This window comes from Egretta garzetta, unplaced genomic scaffold (genome assembly GCF_000687185.1).
Source record: "Egretta garzetta isolate BGI_Z169 unplaced genomic scaffold, ASM68718v1 scaffold372, whole genome shotgun sequence".
Taxonomy (NCBI): domain Eukaryota; kingdom Metazoa; phylum Chordata; class Aves; order Pelecaniformes; family Ardeidae; genus Egretta; species Egretta garzetta.
Window position 1 is genome coordinate 542,964 of NW_009258889.1, and position 15,246 is coordinate 558,209.

A 15,246-nucleotide genomic window follows, 5' to 3' on the forward strand; every position below is an offset into this window, starting at 1 on the left:
CACTCTTTCTCTCTCCCCCCCCTCCCCGATGAAGTGGTTCTCGGAAGCGTTAGTTCATTGCAGCTTCCAACCCTTGTTCCAGGCATGACCTTACACTAGACCCTGAGAAGCACGTTTGGTTTAATCTCTTTAATTAGGAAAGAAGTAACAAACCTTATGGTATTAAACTGATTAAAAGGTCAGCATTAAGGTATTAATTTTCTGTGCCAGATGGATGGATTGATTTTTATTTGTTTGTTTTGTTTTCCTAACTGTAGATCGGAACAACATATTAGCTTTGGCTTTGTGTGACTGTTACAGAATACAATCAGTTCTCCCTACAGAGCGGGCAGCTTGATATCCTGAGTGAATGACTTGTTTCCAAAAGAAAGATGTTGCTTCTGACGCTGTTGGAAGTTTTGGTGACATGCTACTGAGATTCAGTGTCACTTCAATGGTTCGATGCAGGATTGGCAATGCTCTGCTGCGGTGAGATCATGCAAAATCTCTGGGCTGTGGAAGCGAGCCATGCTCTGCACTTTGGCACTCAGCGCAGTGTGCAGCCTGCATGGGAGCCAGGAGCCTCTTCTTTTCGGAGTACCCAGACTCCGGCATGTGCTGTCAGTGGGGGGAACCCTGTTACGACCTTTCCATCAAACTTGCTGAAGCTTTGCGGTGTCTGCAGTGCTGCATATTCCAAGGGTGTGGGGATGGCTGGTTTCTTCAAAGACGTACCAGTAAATCTAGTATTTCTACGTGGGTTAGGAGTACAATGTGTGAAGTTTGGCTTTCAGACACCAGCTTGGTTCCACAGTTATCCTTATGACCAGCAGATGGAGTTGAGAGAATATTACTTTTTGGAAGCTAAGGAAATCGTTTCTCCTTGGTTCTCTTGACTTGAATTGGAACGGCATATCTTCTCTTGCATTTTTTTTTTTTCTGATCTCTTATTAAACTACATCTCGAGTGTTCGGTTGTGTTCTTCCTTGCTTCTCTGTTTCTTTTGATGTCCTTTGGATTTTTTTTTGTTGACAGATTTTGGTCAGAAGAAAGGAAAACAATGATCTTTAAGACTAGGGGATAAGGCTGTCTTAGGTGTGCCTTGCTGCAGGCCTCCTAGAGAGAGGAAGAAGGCTTTTATACTTGGCGGCCAAGTTTAATTAGAACAAGTAGAACTGTAGCTACTTAAAATAGACAACTTGTATCTCATTCTAGAGACTAGAAATAAAAGGCTTTATGAAAAACCTCTGTCGTGCCCTTGCAGTGAGGAAGGCTTGCTTTCTTAACCTTTCAGTGATTTTTTTTTTTCCTCTCTTGCAGCAAACTCAGTCTTCTCTTTCACTGCAGGAAAGGTCTGTGACTGCTGCCCCAGAGGCTGTGTGTCTGCTTGCTGCTCTCATCAGCAGTCTCCTGGTCTCTGGTGGGCTTGCTGTTTGCTGTGCTCACCTTCCCTGTGCCTGCCCTGACCTGCATGCTCAAAGTTTCTCTTTCCAAGGTGTGCTCACTCCTCAAGAAAATCCCACGTGATTTGAAGAGGAGGAGCAGCCTAGCAAACAGCTGGGAAAAGCTTGTGGATACTGCTTAGCCATGGTCTTCTGATGGAAGATATCTTAACCTGGAAACAAATGGAACAGATAGTGTTCAGTGCCAGAGAAACGGTGTTACTGTGTCGGGAGCAGAGTAGACATCTCTTGGTGGAGGATTTCATCCTGGGAACTTGTATTGCTTTGAATGGTGGAACATTTTAGTTTCTGCTCCATCCATAAATAATGGTGCCAGGCTGGTAAAAGTGAGCGGAAAAGAGGATCTGCTCCTTCCCAGCACTCTGGTTCATGTTCTACTCTTCCATCTCCCAAATATGAATATATGTGGTGGAGAATATCCATCGCCATTTCTGCTCTCTTCCAGCAGTTGAGGTGAAGTGCTCCGTAGCCAGCACTCTGACAGCATGGCTTTCCTTCACTTACAAACCTCATATGTCTCTCATGCACGGATTTGCTATTTGGGGTTTTTAATTTTGATCATTCCTCAGTCTGTTTTGTCACTCAGTAAATCCTATAGAAACCTCTCTTAAAATTTTGTACAGGTAACTTTCTGTATGTGAGAGCTGGACTCTGCAGATTCCTGTATCAAGCTGTGTCTCTTTTTGTTGCTTTGAAACACTTCTTTGATATGTTTTTCTTGGCATTTTCTGGTCTTTCAAATCAGAAAGGCAAGAAGATAAAAAACTCCAAAAGTGTATCCTGAAGAAAGATGCTGATCCAGCCTTGGTTCCCAGCAGAGTCAACCGTGTAATATTGAGGCATTTGCTGGTTTTTGGAAAAAAAAAAACCTCTTTTAGCCAGCTGTGGAAGCGAGCCATGCTCTGCACTTTGGCACTCAGCGCAGTGTGCAGCCTGCATGGGAGCCAGGAGCCTCTTCTTTTCGGAGTACCCAGACTCCGGCATGTGCTGTCAGTGGGGGGAACCCTGTTACGACCTTTCCATCAAACTTGCTGAAGCTTTGCGGTGTCTGCAGTGCTGCATATTCCAAGGGTGTGGGGATGGCTGGTTTCTTCAAAGACGTACCAGTAAATCTAGTATTTCTACGTGGGTTAGGAGTACAATGTGTGAAGTTTGGCTTTCAGACACCAGCTTGGTTCCACAGTTATCCTTATGACCAGCAGATGGAGTTGAGAGAATATTACTTTTTGGAAGCTAAGGAAATCGTTTCTCCTTGGTTCTCTTGACTTGAATTGGAACGGCATATCTTCTCTTGCATTTTTTTTTTTTTTCTGATCTCTTATTAAACTACATCTCGAGTGTTCGGTTGTGTTCTTCCTTGCTTCTCTGTTTCTTTTGATGTCCTTTGGATTTTTTTTTGTTGACAGATTTTGGTCAGAAGAAAGGAAAACAATGATCTTTAAGACTAGGGGATAAGGCTGTCTTAGGTGTGCCTTGCTGCAGGCCTCCTAGAGAGAGGAAGAAGGCTTTTATACTTGGCGGCCAAGTTTAATTAGAACAAGTAGAACTGTAGCTACTTAAAATAGACAACTTGTATCTCATTCTAGAGACTAGAAATAAAAGGCTTTATGAAAAACCTCTGTCGTGCCCTTGCAGTGGGGAAGGCTTGCTTTCTTAACCTTTCAGTGATTTTTTTTTTTCCTCTCTTGCAGCAAACTCAGTCTTCTCTTTCACTGCAGGAAAGGTCTGTGACTGCTGCCCCAGAGGCTGTGTGTCTGCTTGCTGCTCTCATCAGCAGTCTCCTGGTCTCTGGTGGGCTTGCTGTTTGCTGTGCTCACCTTCCCTGTGCCTGCCCTGACCTGCATGCTCAAAGTTTCTCTTTCCAAGGTGTGCTCACTCCTCAAGAAAATCCCACGTGATTTGAAGAGGAGGAGCAGCCTAGCAAACAGCTGGGAAAAGCTTGTGGATACTGCTTAGCCATGGTCTTCTGATGGAAGATATCTTAACCTGGAAACAAATGGAACAGATAGCGTTCAGTGCCAGAGAAACGGTGTTACTGTGTCGGGAGCAGAGTAGACATCTCTTGGTGGAGGATTTCATCCTGGGAACTTGTATTGCTTTGAATGGTGGAACATTTTAGTTTCTGCTCCATCCATAAATAATGGTGCCAGGCTGGTAAAAGTGAGCTGAAAAGAGGATCTGCTCCTTCCCAGCACTCTGGTTCATGTTCTACTCTTCCATCTCCCAAATATGAATATATGTGGTGGAGAATATCCATCGCCATTTCTGCTCTCTTCCAGCAGTTGAGGTGAAGTGCTCCGTAGCCAGCACTCTGACAGCATGGCTTTCCTTCACTTACAAACCTCATATGTCTCTCATGCACGGATTTGCTATTTGGGGTTTTTAATTTTGATCATTCCTCAGTCTGTTTTGTCACTCAGTAAATCCTATAGAAACCTCTCTTAAAATTTTGTACAGGTAACTTTCTGTATGTGAGAGCTGGACTCTGCAGATTCCTGTATCAAGCTGTGTCTCTTTTTGTTGCTTTGAAACACTTCTTTGATATGTTTTTCTTGGCATTTTCTGGTCTTTCAAATCAGAAAGGCAAGAAGATAAAAAACTCCAAAAGTGTATCCTGAAGAAAGATGCTGATCCAGCCTTGGTTCCCAGCAGAGTCAACCGTGTAATATTGAGGCATTTGCTGGTTTTTGGAAAAAAAAACCACCTCTTTTAGCCATTAAAAGCCAAGTGCACTGAGGGCATTCTCTAGTACCAACTATTCAAGTTCCTTCTATGGCATATAAGCCTTCTTCCGTAGGAGCCTTCTTCCCTTTCGTGGTTGCTGTGGGCTTGCGAGGCTCGCTCCCCAGGACCAGCTTCAGAGGTGGAAGTTACGCTCCAGAGTGCTAAGTGAAAGTTGGAAAATGAAAATCTTCCCCTTTGCTCTTGATATGGAAACTCTACCTGTAGCCATGTCAGTGCTAAAACTTTGAAATAAAACTTGGGCTTTGAACATACTTTTCATGTTAAGACTGTGCATCATGTTGGCTTTTTATACAGGAGCTGAGAGCATCACATTACTTCTCTTTTGCTAGCCACATTGCAAGCTCTCAGATTGGTGCTACTAACAGGCTAACATCACTTCTTGCCACCCGAGTCAATCTCCTTCCAGAGAGCATGACCACTTTCTGAGGCTGTGTCCAGTTCAGGAAGATTTTTTCCCCCCTCTCTTAAGTCTTCTGCTCACCATACAGACTCAGATTCTGATTCCTCCTGCTACTTGGATAAGAAAATGCAGCTGTGTAGGGTTATTGGGCACAAATGCAAAGCGCTTGTGCTTTTATTACTTCTACTTGTGTCAGCCTGTTGTGTGTGTGTGCACGGACCCCTGGAGCCAAAGCAGACCTTCAGATGCCTGGTGCCACAAGGATCCTTCCTGTGTGGGTAGGACCAGGCTGTTCAGACCATGCCTGTTCGCAGTAACTGGTGGAGCCAGAGAAACTACCATCCACGTGGAGAATATCAGAGAGAACTGCAACAAGTGTAAACTGGTTCTGTGTGGCTTTCACAGTATATCTGCTGTATGCCCACTATCCCTCTTCTGAAAAGGGCCCCCAGGATCCCGCTTCAAGCCTGTGGTTGAAGGGGAGCTGAAGAGGTTTGGGTGTGTTTCACCTATGTACTCCTGCATGTGTGAAGGCAGGATGCAACCTTGCTCTCTGCAGATACTGCAAGGGTTGGTTTTTTTAAAGTCTTAATTGATAGACTGGATGTGCCCGTAATGTAAATGTACACGTGGATGACGTTAAAAATCTCTTGTCGCTAGTAAATAACATCCTTTTTCTAGTCCAAGATGTCAACAGACTGAGAAACCCCCAAGTATAAAGTGCTACCTGCCTTCTGGTTAGGGTGGGGGAAGGTCTATAAACCAAATAACTGTATCAAAATAATAACTCTTTGTGGCAGTGGATTCTTAATTATCTCACTAAGGCCCACTGTTGATTACAAACCCGTCTTAAAAAGCTAAAAGGCCTTTTTTAAATGCAAGATTTGTTGTAATACAGTGATTCCAGAAAGAGGCATTCTGTTATCAGGGAGAAGGAAAGAACATAGAAATAAAAAGAAGTCATGGAAGAGGAAATGTATTTTAAAATACATAATGCTATACAGAAGCTAGGCTGACACTTGAGTTCTGTATCGGGTTGTTATCTGCTGAAAGATCACCAGTGCTACTGAAATTGGTGCCTGCTTTTATAAGAAAGGGTACCTAGTGTTTGGTCTTGACAGACAATGTTGAGCGCCTTTGAATATGAATATGTTAAACCATAGAGGATTACTGGTCATCTTGGTAAAGTAAAACCACCAGGGAACTTTGTGTCCATCCAAGTCCATGAAGATACTTGTGCATACATGCTGCCCAGAAGCATTGGAAGCTTTTGCCCTTCAGAATAGAGACAGGGCAGAACTATCTTCCTGTATGAATATGTAGTTTCCATAACTTTAGATGGTATTAATAGCTGCTTTACAGTATAAAGTGTTGTATTACCCTGGTGCTAGAAAACTGGTTAATGAAGCTACCATCTCTGTGTTGGAGGTTGTGGACGACTTTTAACCCCATGTCTGTTTATTCTGTTTATGGTGAAGCTCAACAAGGGAGCAAGAGAAGCAAAACTCTTCTTTTTTCCTCCTGTATCTGACCACTGAAGCCTTTCTTTTAATTGTGGGAGCAGAAGTGTCTGAATTTCCTGCTCAATCAAGAAAATTGTTAGTCATTCAGGCGAAGCAACATGAAGCTTCCTGCTCATTCTGGAGTGGAAGGATTTCTGTGGTTAGAAGAGGATCTACGCCCCTTTGGTGTGACTGCAGTGCACTGGCATATCTGCGGTTTTGCGCTGGTCCTGCGGACCACTGCTCTTAGAAGACAAACTAACAGGAAGAGATCAACTTCCTCAGTCAACAGTCTTGAAAGTGAGATGGTGGAGAGATCGTTCATTATACTGGCAGGTTTAGGACTTTGTAAGGTTGAAATAGTGACCAACACAATTGTATAGAGCTTAGGCAATATTCTGAGTTTTGGTTTGGTTTGGGTTTTTTTTTTTTTGTACGTACCTGCAGACACTTTCATCTGGACCAAGACTGCTTGTTTTGATACTCCACAATTCTGGTTTTTTGTTACTTAATCTTCAAGAAATCCCTTTGGGTCAGGGCATTATATCTGTGCTGATACAGCTGTAGTCATGTCTATTAACTGGTAGGGTAGAAACAAAAGGAGAAATTTGGCTTGGGAAGCAATTCTTTGACTGGGATGAAAACCTCGATTCCAACAAGATTTTCTTTGGCACGGTCTCTGTATTTTTCTGCAGATTGGCTGAACTAATTGTTTCCTATTTGTGACCCAAGAATTGTGTCAGCAAAACCTGTCTGCTCTTGTGGATTTGTTCACGGAAGAAATGGAAGACTTAATTTCAGCTGCATACACTGAGAGCACAAGTGGATGGGTTTCTTTCCTTCTGCTCTTTTTCTTGCAAGCCCAAGACAAGCAGATGCAGCAATTCCTCCTTAAGATTTCCTATAGAATCGTTATCAGTGGTAGAGTCGTGGGGACTCCTCCATCAAATACAAGACATTGTGTTTTCTACTTGATCTTGCGTGCTTCGTTCTCCAGAAGAAAAGCTAGCTCTTTAAAACCTGATGTGCAGGTGGCAAAGCTGAGGACGAAGCTTGCTGCTGGAGTAGTGAGAGCTTGTGCCAGGGAACCTTTTGTTAACCTAAGAAAATGAGTTTTCTTGCTGTTACTTGCTCCGTTTTGTAGGCTGTGAGATTTTCTGGGGAGTCCTTCGCGAAGGTCAAAAGTAGAGTGGGCTAGAAATGGTGTATTCTGACACTTAAGGGTACTTTTCCTTAAATGTAGTGAGCAGCTTTGGTCAGTAGTTCCGTAGACAGCACTGAATTATTCCTCTGTTGCCTCCCCAGTATAATCCTGTTCCTCCTATATTCTGTTTATAAGCGGGTTTGATGGCTGATTTTCCTTAGGTAGCTTGGAAGCTGGTGAGCTTTTCTGTGGTAACCTATATTTACAGTGCATAATCAAAGTGATTCTTGGGACAGTTTCATATTTATCCATGAGATTGTTAATTCAGGCTGCGAATCACAGGGAAGCGCTTTTGCAGTCCCGTATCTGTTCCTGCCGGTGGAGTTGTTGCAGGCTGTAGTTGTGTTTAATTTTGAAAATCAGGGTTCTGCGTTTGTTGTCCTTCAAAGGTCCAAGAAGGCAGTCGAAAAGCTTCTAAATCTGTGCTGAAGAAATGACATCTTAAGCTATTTATATCTTCCTCACTGTTACGAGCCATGTCTTAGACTGAAGATCTCCGGGTATGCAGGGTCTGGCAGGCAGGGCTCAGGCATTGGCACAGAAGTGTGTCCGTAAAGAATGGAAGCTGGAAATAAAATACCAGATTTTTACAAGCTAATACAACCTAGCATCACCCTGTAGTCAACTCTAGTTCACTTCAGTAGACAAAATGCAATCCAGATTTAGGTGGCCCTTTCCGGAGGAAAACTGTATACATTGTACCTTGGAAATTTTCTCTATGAAAGGAATATTATCATTCACTTGTGAGAAGAAAGGCTAATTTGGCTTGGAAAATCAGTTCTACTTTTTACTGGAACAGAGACAGTCATATAATTTTGACTGTCTTCTCCCATTGGATTCCTCTTTCTGTTGGGGACAAGAAACTAGGATTGAAGTGTATAAAACCTATGATATAAAATATAATACTAAACAGACTTGAATTCCACCTCCAAGTGTGATAAGAGCTGTTGGAATTATGGTCTGTCTAATAAACAGAAGATTTTGAATGGCTTGTTACTTAAACTATTGTTTGTAAATGTCTTGACAGAGGAACCTCTCAATACATTTTTGTTGTTTCACGGTTAGAATAGAAATGTTTGAGAATGCTACAGTGGCTGGCATAATAATCCTCGTAGCCAGTCGTAGCAGAATGCTTGGTAAATAGTCTTGTGATACTCAAATTATCATACAAGATTAAGATCAGAATTGAGACTTGCAAACGCGATGCTAAACTACCTGTTCTCTCAGTCCCAGATGCAAACCCAGGTACAACAAGTGGGAATTGTACCGACCCAGGCGATGGCAACTGGACCAACGGCAGATCCGGAGAAGCGCAAACTGATCCAGCAGCAGTTGGTTTTGCTGCTTCACGCTCACAAATGTCAGAGGCGCGAGCAAGCGAATGGAGAGGTGCGGGCCTGTGCTCTACCGCACTGTCGAACCATGAAAAATGTCCTCAACCACATGACACACTGTCAAGCTGGGAAGGCCTGTCAAGGTGAGAGCGCGTTGCTGAAGCTACTCTTGCAAATGAGCTATGTAAGGTTTCTTGTGCATTTGTCAGCGCTGTTTCTCTTCTTGTCAAGAAGATCCCTGTACCTGGCACAAATGAGTGCCAAAACTGGTTTTTTAATTAAACAGCTGCTCCCTTTATCATTACCTTTGCTCAGTTTCCATTTCTGATCTCTTCACAGTTGTCAGTTTAGAAAACAGAATGCAATATTTGCTTTTTAGAAATGGGATACTACCAACGCTAGCCTTGAAAGCCTCTTTTTTTCATCTCCGTTCTATAAAGAGGGTGTAATATCCACCGTGTGTTTGCCTGCAACTCAGCCATGTAAAGTTTCTTAGATTTTAGTGCGAGTTTCCTTCATTTCTTACAGCATTATTGGTGAGTCCCAAAAAATTTTAGTTGCATTTAGCGATGTTTAGTTACATTGCTTGTAAAGAAGAAAGAACAGAGTTGCTCTAAAAAATGAGATGAGTTCACTCAAAACCAGTTAACCAAGAAGTGACCTTAATTCTGTTGCTTTTCCTTGTTACAGTTGCTCATTGTGCATCTTCAAGACAAATCATCTCCCACTGGAAGAATTGTACTCGGCACGACTGTCCTGTGTGCCTTCCTTTGAAAAATGCCAGTGACAAAAGAAATCAACAACGTAAGTAGTTGTTTTACTGCTGTCACTATGGAATGACACTGTTAAAATAAAGTTGATCAAACATGCAGTGCAGGAATAAATGTTGACAGTGTCCCAACAAACTTAAGAGCTGTTTAATAATCTTGTATAAGGATGAATTCTCTTTTCTGATAATCGAATGCAATTTATTACTTAAATACACAATAATTGAAAAGGGAAAAATCCCAGATCAAGTGCGCATCCGTTTTTAAAGGGTGTGGCAACTTCTAGCTGGTGTTTTATTATGAGGCAGGTCAATCCATTCTAGCTATAATGCAGTTTTGGATGTAGGTAGGGTTTGGGGGAAGATATAAGCTACTTATTATTTTTCTTACTGCTAGAAACAACTTAAATCAACATGCTAGTGATTAAGAATAATCAAAAATATTTATATATGTTAAAAAAAAAAAGAAGGCCTGTGCACAAAAAGATCTCATCTGGGTGTCCTAATCATTAAGTGTATTTAATGCTGGTATAGACTAGCTTAAGTTCTGCAAATCATAGAGGTTTCGCCCATGCCTGTTTTTTATAATAGCTTAGCTGTTACTGATGCTTGGAGGCACCCAATTTCTAGTGCATTTCTTCCGTCTTGCTCTGAAACAGAAAATACTGAACTTATGTTGGTAGCTTTGCTTCTCATCAAATCCTTTGAAAAGATGCCAAGGTAGAACGTTTTACAGCATAGATGCAGCAGTTCTAGAAGTCTAAGTAATGTTATGCCTCAGTATATTTAAATAAGGGTTAAGAAGTGGAAAATAGCTGGAGGACTTGCAAAGCTTGTACATTTGAGTTGTGTTGGAAGCATTCTGCTAATTTCCATTTAGGCTGAGACTGCAGCAAGGAACGCTCATAAACCTTGGAGGACAGAGAAGAGCTCCTAGGTTAGGTGAGATTAAGGCAGAGGGGAGAGTAGCTGCTAAGACTGTCCAAATTGTCCATTGAGGATGCTCTCATTATAGTTTCAGGAGGGTGTTTTTTCCCTCCAAAACAAAAAAAAAATTATAAGCATAGAGCTACTTGGAGGTAAGGGGTTTGTTTCTGTTTTACCAAACTTCTCCTTGGTAAACAAGATACATCTTGTGTGTTAAAAGCAGTAATTTGTTGCAAGTGATTAGTTATGTTTGGCCTTCAAAAAATGTGTTGAAAGCTTTGCTTTTTAATATGACATGGTCCATTTGTGCATAACATCCTTATTACACAGTTGTTATCAAAGTGCTAACAACATCTAGCACAACAGAATTGGGTTTTTTTCAATACAAGCTGCTATAGAAAAGTAGTTTGTGCAGTATTTGTTTTTACGTCATTCATTCAGCTTATCAAAAGAGAGGGCATTTGAGCAAAACCAGTCCTTAAAAATAATTTTGTTATGGGATCAAACAGGATGTTGTTTGAATGCAACAGAATTATAATGGGTAAGTGTAGAGTTTGGCTCTCTTGTTGCATGCAGGGGAAATAAATGTGAAATCTCCTCCTTCTATTCAATTAATCAATAATCCAGTGGTAGAAACCATGAAGATTTGCTGAGGTGCAGGGTACTTTGTTCTGAGTTATGTCTGTGAGTCATACACGTGACACCTCGTGGTTTGTTTGAAGTTAAAAGATGAACGCTCAAAATACGTGTTTAGATATATTATAAAGGATACCCCCTTTTAGGCATTCAAAGATGTTTGTGAAATGATTTACATTAATATGTGCATTTGAAAACACTGTGCCTGATCCTAAGCTAGGTTAGTTGAAGACTTGAAGAAAATGTTGGCTCTCTTAGGAATAAATAATTCTAGCGTCTGCTAGATTGGGGGGAGGAGGGGATCTGCGTATGGCAGAATATGATGAGAACATTTAGAAAAGGAAAAAGAAGTGAGAAGCATAGTGACCCTCGTTACTTTTGTCAGGCTGTCGTCCTTCCAGAATGGATGACCCTGTGATGGTCATTAAAGAATTTCAGTCCTAGAATCTTCCTTTCCGTGCTCATGCCTATTTTACTATTGTTATTTTGAGTCCTGTTGTATCTCTGCTGGGCTTTCAAGTGGCTCCTTCAAAGTGTGCCAATCTTTTAGAACATTCTGCAGTTCAGCACTTCTGAAACATTGCAATATGGTGGCTTGCTTCCACCCTTCGCCTGTGCAGTGGTTCACGTGCTCTTTGTAGCTATCTGTTCCTGCTCCTTGGGGGATTCCCTCTGCATGCTGCAAGAACTCCTTGGGTTTAAATTATTACTATGGAGTAATAATTTAATTGAATTTAATTTTTTAATAATAATTTCTTTACAGGTTTTTTACTCCATGTTTTAGTGTTTAGATTCTTTGCAAGAAACAGCTGTCTGTGCCAGGTTTCATTTGTATAGCTGCTTTTTTTTTTTTTTTTTAAGTAATCTTGAACCATCTTATTGTAATTGTTGGTAGTAACATGACTTGTTAATAGGGCATGCTGGGACAAGTTTGAAATTATTTCTGTTCCACATGGTTCTTACTGCCTGTATACCTCTGGGACAGTAGGGGAAAACAGGGGGAAGGAATTACTTTGCACACGCTAAAATATTAAGCTCTTCTTTTGAATAAGCCGGTGACTCCTGTGTTTTGAAGTAATGGTTTGTAATTTGGTAGAAATGTTTTGGGGTTGGAGGGTTGGTTTTGCTAGGAAGTACTTCCTGCTCCCTGCTGAGCCCACCACAATTTGAGTTACAAACTCTAGCAAACAGCTGTTGATACATTTCCTAGCTTTATAGCTCTATCATAACAGTTCTTTTTTCTGAAGATTCATCTTGTCATGTACATGCTTGAGCTTCTTAATTCTTCTGTTCCTGACCCGGGCAGGTGGGTGTTGTGCCACCAAACAGCTACTGGGTACCACAGCCCTACAGGTGGTGATAAGTGTGCTGTGCTCACCGTTTGTTATGCCCTGGGCCATCCTCATGCAATGCTTGATGTGCTCCATTTCAGGATCGAGGGACTGAAGGAAGTCTTTGGGATCTCTGTTCAGTTGAGTGAGACTGGAAGGTGGAGTTGTGAACATGGAGCTAGTCTCCCCTGGGTTTTTTCCCCACAGAAAAATTTTAAATAAAATGCAGTGAGGAAAAAGCTGGATTGAGAGAGTGTGAATTTGAGACAACTAATCTTCATCTAAAACCATTATTTTAAAGAAGACTGGGCCAGAAATTCTGGAGTACGTGGACTCAGGGGTGGAGGGTGGGAATCTGTTCAGGGAAATGGAAATCGGGCCTAGGAGCTGGCTGGCTGAGGCAGTAGGTTATTGAGTATGGGCAGAAACTGAAAGAAGACCTGGGTGTAGAACCTTTGGGAATTAACCCTTTGCAGAGAAGGGGGGAGTGCATTGGTGCGCGGGGAAATGTGTTCAGAAAGAGTAGGCGGCAACTTCTTCACTAGAGCTTGTTTCCTGTAAAAACGGGAAATGAAATCCAGTTTGCTCAAGTCTGTCAGTAACTGTCTGTAAAATCTACACGCAAAATGTGCATCTTGTTTTTTTCCAGTGCTGGAAATCATATGTGATGGTGACCTACCAGCTCTCAGTTACTGCACGGAGCCACATGATAGATGGTTAGCCCACAGATTAAGAAGGTCCTTCATTGACTAATATGATGCTGTACTCTGAAGGCTTTTAGTTTAATGCTTAACTGAAATAAAAATTAAAATGGCATTGGTTGTAAAGTTTAATGCTGACGCTTCCTACCTTTGAGTTGCTCATAAAATCTTTAGTTACCCAATGATTTGATTAGTGATGCAGCCTTTAATTAGACGATCATGTACGCTTACCTTTTGTATACCTGCCTAACTCTGGGTGCAGGACAGGCTTGTGCTGAGGTGAGTCAAGGTTACCGGCAGAATTTTTGCTCCAGCCGCTTTGAGCTAGAATGGATGTAACAAGCAGAGTGAGGAGCTGCAGGACAGAGCATTTGAACGCTGCTGAACGAGTCTCAATTCCAGAATTTGGAAGCAAAATGAAAAATTTAAATCGGACTTCTCAAAAATGGATTAACATGTTGCTTTCACTGGGTGGTGAGGTTAGAGGAGTGCTGGACATTCATACTTAAAACAGCGTTAGCAGTCTGTATTTAAATTCTAATCAGCTGGAGGGGCAGAGGGGCTCCCTTCTAGAAGACGTGCGTGCAGTTTCATTAAGGCAGCGTTACCTACTTTGCACACTGAAACAGGAATCCTGTAGATGAGAGGGTGCTCGGTCATTTAGATTACATCCTAATGCATATACCCAGGAGGGCATCATCAGGGAAGTTCTGGGGCTGCTTAACTTCTGCTTGTTTGAGCTTTCACTCATAAGATACATAAACACGTGTGACTTTGTAACAGTGGGACATGTGGAGCTCAGTTGTCTTTAAAGCATTTCAGATGTGAACAGTCCTGTACAGAGTTGTATTTACACTTGTAACTTCTGTCACGAGCTCATCAATGTCTAAAGCATCAGTTAATAAAAAAAGAAATCACAGTAGACGTTGCTTCATGTAGCAGTGGCCTAATGTGATAACTCCTGTTTGTGTCAGTGCTGTATTTATTTAAATTGACTTGATTTCCTATGGTATCTGCCACAGAAAGGACTGCGTTTGCACTTCATCTGTCCAGTATGGAAATTTAATACTCTCTTCCTCCATCTTGTTTGACAGGTTGAGCTACTGTCATGCATTCGTATCACACCAATGAACAAACAGACAAAAAAAACCCCCTTCAAAATCAGATTCCTGATGATGTGAAAATACTCAGTACAGTATGCTATTAACCGAGTTATAAAATGTAGAAAGCCTGAGACCATATAGTCAGAGCCACTCATTTCCATGTTGTAAGTGTACCGCTGGCTGCAAGAATGTAGTCTGTCCCCTTGTTGAAAGGGTTGAAATGGTTGTCAAGCATTGGAACAGGCTGCCCAGGGAAGGGGTCGAGTCCCCATCCCTGGGGGCATTTAAAAGCTGGGCAGCCGAGGTGCTTAGGGACAGGGTTTAGTGGTGGGATGGCAGGGTTAGGGGAACGGTTGGGCTAGGTGATCTTAAAGGTCTTTTCCAACCTAAACGATTCTGTGATTCTAATAAGAATGCTTCTGTTTGAAGCGTTGAAGCAACGTTTGGCTGTTTACCAGCTTTAGTGACTTTTGCCTGCTTGAATTGGTACATGCACGCACGTGGAACTTCTTGGAGAACATTAGTCTTTTCAAACCGCAAGTCAAAACAGTGGTCTTCAGACATTATCCCCTTATGATAATGTTAGTCATGTTATGAAAAAACAGTGGGGTTTTTTTTCTGTTTAAAGTAGACTTACTCACCATGTTGTCACTTTTAAAGTGACATTCAGACTGTCAACTCTGACAAATACCCAAACTGAAGTTTTAGAAGTAGTCTTTGGTCTGGGGCAGAAATAGAGATCTGGAAATGTGATCTTGCTTAAGTAGACTTCTCTAGAATTGGCTGGATTGTGGTTCCTACAGCTGCTCGAACACGAGGGCTGAACTTGTGCTTCATAGTAACTGATACCGCTGCCAAAGCTCAGCCCAAAAGCGTGGGCAAGAGGTGACTGACTCCTCCAAGCTCTGCCTTAGCTTCAGAGTGAGCTTCGAGCCAAGCTTGCAGTCCGCAGAAGATCAGTGCCGCTTTTTTCCCCCAGAAGAGCATGAGGAATGGTGAAACACTTGGCTATCCTCTGTGGGATGGCCAGAACCCTTACCCAGCCTTTCAGCATCGCTCTGCCCTCTCCAGAGATGTGCCCTCTGATTTACAGCCAGTGTGGAAAGCGTATGGGGGGGAGTTGTTCTGACTTTTCTGGAGAAATAGGATCCTCTT

The 15,246-nt window shown here is 42.1% G+C and overlaps 1 protein-coding gene across 3 annotated transcripts in view; it reads left to right on the forward strand.

Annotated features, from left to right (window-relative positions):
• LOC104121974 (CREB binding protein) overlaps positions 1-15,246 on the forward strand; it is an 83,605-nt gene that overhangs the window by 25,930 nt on the left and 42,429 nt on the right. For all 3 annotated transcript variants that reach the window (XM_035889664.1, XM_035889663.1, XM_009634046.2), the window contains 2 exons: positions 8,521-8,770; positions 9,318-9,431. In XM_035889664.1, coding sequence (XP_035745557.1) covers positions 8,521-8,770; positions 9,318-9,431 — 364 coding nt within the window. The remainder of the gene's footprint in view (positions 1-8,520; positions 8,771-9,317; positions 9,432-15,246) is intronic.